This window comes from Culex pipiens, chromosome 3 (assembly GCF_016801865.2).
Source record: "Culex pipiens pallens isolate TS chromosome 3, TS_CPP_V2, whole genome shotgun sequence".
Lineage (NCBI taxonomy): Eukaryota > Metazoa > Arthropoda > Insecta > Diptera > Culicidae > Culex > Culex pipiens.
This window is the reverse complement of record NC_068939.1, coordinates 78,751,908-78,754,919: the sequence shown is the minus strand read 5'-3', so window position 1 is coordinate 78,754,919 and position 3,012 is coordinate 78,751,908. Positions and strand designations below refer to the sequence as shown.

The window sequence follows — 3,012 nt, the reverse complement described above, 5'->3', positions numbered from 1 at the left end:
AGTAGTCTTATAAGGTAAGAATTGCTATAATTTTTGTCAATGGTCAATAATACAGCCAAATACAGTCTAATATCGATCATGCGAAGTTTTGATTATTTGATGGTTTGTATGGGACTTCGTATAATCGAATCACGAGCAAAAAAGTTTTTCCGTATATTTTTATTTCCTTGCTTTTAACATGAAACTCGCACTCTGCGATCAATTTTCAGCAAAATTTTGTTTACATTTTGAAATTAGGCGAATATCCTGCGAAATAATAGTTTAATATTTGTCCGTTTTTGGATATCTCGTGACGGAGGGGCGGTGTGGCCCCTTCCATTTTTAAACATGCGAAGAAAGGTAAAACAATACTTTGAGTCTGAAATGGTATTGAGATGGACATTTGGTATCTAAGGGACTTTTATGCAAAAATTTTTTCGTTCTAAAATTTTGTAGAACATTATTACACTCTGAAAAATAACCCTGCAAAATAAGAAAATAACACGAAATTTAAAAATGGAATATTGTGATCTAAATGAAAAACCCTACCCCACCCTACCCTTATGGGTTAGAAAATTCCATTGAATTTCCCTTAAAAGCACACGTTCCATTTTTTTAACAGTTGAGCAATGAAAAATGGCAGAGTTTTAAAAACTTGTTTTGTGTTTTTTCGATGAAAAAATACGATTTTTTTAATTCGTTTAATTTTACAAAAAGTCCTTATGTCCCTATATCTTTGAACGAATTCATTACATTCATACCCGACCTCTTTATTCTTTCGTAGGAAATTTAATAAAAATCAATGCTGTCAATTGGAGCGCGTTTAGAGAGCCCTTATTTGTAATACCTTGACGAAACCTGAAGTGTTTACTGACATCAACTCCAAAAATGTCGTGTTGTGTTATCCAAAGCGATTTTTGTAGAATCCTTCGTAAATCTAGTCCAGACTGTGCACAGAAAATCGGAACTCGTGGTGTAGTGTTAAGTGTGGCTGCCTCTCACCCAGTCGGCCTGGATTCCCTCAACAATCAAGCTTTTGGAAACCTAGTTTCGAGAAGGAATCTCGCAAACGAGAACTCCAAGGCGATGCTGTAGAACGAACAATTTATTTATTTTTATTCATCAGGTTCACATTTTTACACATTGTTTATGTAATATTAATCCAAATCGAGAATATTCAACCAAACAAATTTTCAACCTTCCCAAATTCAACTTTTTTTTCTGTGAAGGTACATAATTTTTTTTCAAAACAACCTTTTCCAAATAGGTATCACTGCTAATAATAACGCATCTCAATAGTCTGCACATTGTTCTATTTTATCAAGACAATGCTATCCAACTGATAAGATAACCCATATCACAATCTTCCGCGTGGTGCGCATAAACAAAATCTCATTCTAGTCAATTTGCAGCTTCCGAAAACTCCCTACGGCTCCAGCGTCCACAATGTCTTTTCCACTGTGGGTTTGGTCCGTAGAGGAACCTCCTCCCAGCACGATTTCCATCCGGTCCAGCGCCAGCAGCATGTCACGCTTGGTCAGCAGATACTTTTTGAAGATTTCGTTCAGCTTGGCCAGCGGAACGGTGCCACCGTATTCCTCGGGCAGCACGGTGGGTTCGATGTTTTTACGCAACTCATCGATGCTTCGATGACACTGAAAGTTGATAAGGGAACTGGGTTGAGATATTGGGTGCTGGAGTTGAGTGAATATTTTTCTAATTGTCAACAACATTTTGACCACTTTTAGGTTTTGTCGTGGTGGTCCAAAATAGGTTTGTTCCCACTTACAAATATCCTCGACTTGAGCTTTTCACTGGCATACGACAGGCAGTACTTGCTGACTTGCGCCGCAAAGCTGGGCACGTTCACAAAGTGGTTCTGCTTAAGCCGTATCGGAACGCCGTTGGCGATGCTCCGCAAATATCCGCCAATGTTCTCCAGCGTCCAGCAGGTCACGTGTGCCATAGTCATTGCACTGTTGTCAAACACGTGCGTGAAGCCGGCAATTTGGTTTGCCTCGTCGTCCAGCAGGGCTTCCGTTACGAGCATGTTAAGTCGAATCATGTCGTCGGAGCCGTGTCGGGTCGCGTCAAAGTTTCGAACCACGCCCATGACTACGATTCGACCGGAGGAGTCTCGACCAACGGGAACAAGGGCACAGTAGTCCAGCAGGGCACTTATTTCGGGATCCTGTGGGTCTAGCTTCCGGCACCACTTCGGATATGTTTGTCTCATGGTGAGATACTTTTGCAACGTTTCACAAGCCCGAACCACGGAGAACTTTTTGGTGCGCAAGAATCGCAACAGAAACGCATCGTCCGTGCGACAGTTCTTAATCCGCGGGTTCTTCGCGATCCACTCACGCATCTGTTCCAGCGATTGCTTCCGTAGCTGGTCATCTTCGCGGAGTTCCGCCCGAGCAATCCGATCTAAACAGTCCGGAAGTCCCGGGAACTCGTACAAACTACCGGCGTCACACATGGTTGATTCTCGACGCAAATTTAGCTGTGTATAAGCCTTAATTGAAATCAAGTGGTGACTGCGACCTTACGCGAGATTCACTCTTGCTCTGGAAGATGTTTGAGCACGAATGAGGTAATAAATACCCGGCCAGTGGTGCGCCGATTGTCTAAGCGAAACTGGTTGCTCCAGCAGAATAGCAACACTACAGAGCGGAGGAGACGACTTCGGGAACTCGAAAAATGTTTATCACTTTCGGTGGGAACGGTGCGAGAAGAGATGGCTGTTTAGCAGGAAATTTAAAATTTCTTATCTGTTGAAATACAATGAAATACAAATAAAAAAGGCTTACATTTTTAGAGGATCTCATTTCTCTTTTCAAGTGCAATAAAGCATATAGTGATAGTTTTTGCTTCATAGTTTTGATAATTTATATTTAAATTTAAAATGTTATTCTTTTGCTCCTCTCCTCTCCTCCTCTTTAACCTTGACCAATGTCAAGTGACATTTTTGAAAATAAACTTTAACGATCAAATTCCAAAAATCTCACTCTTCTAAAAAATCATTTATAT

The 3,012-nt window shown here is 40.8% G+C and overlaps 1 protein-coding gene across 1 annotated transcript; it reads right to left on the bottom strand.

Moving 5' to 3' along the window:
- Nucleotides 1–1,066: 1,066 nt before the first annotated feature.
- On the bottom strand, nucleotides 1,067–2,775 carry LOC120424809 (clavesin-1-like). The gene is made up of 2 exons (XM_039589026.2): nucleotides 1,769–2,775; nucleotides 1,067–1,634 (listed from the first exon to the last, which is right to left on the bottom strand). The coding sequence occupies exons 1-2, from the start codon at nucleotides 2,459–2,461 to the stop codon at nucleotides 1,377–1,379; spliced, it is 951 nt and encodes a 316-aa protein (XP_039444960.1). The 5' UTR covers nucleotides 2,462–2,775; the 3' UTR covers nucleotides 1,067–1,376.
- Between the last annotated feature and the right edge of the window lie 237 nt (nucleotides 2,776–3,012).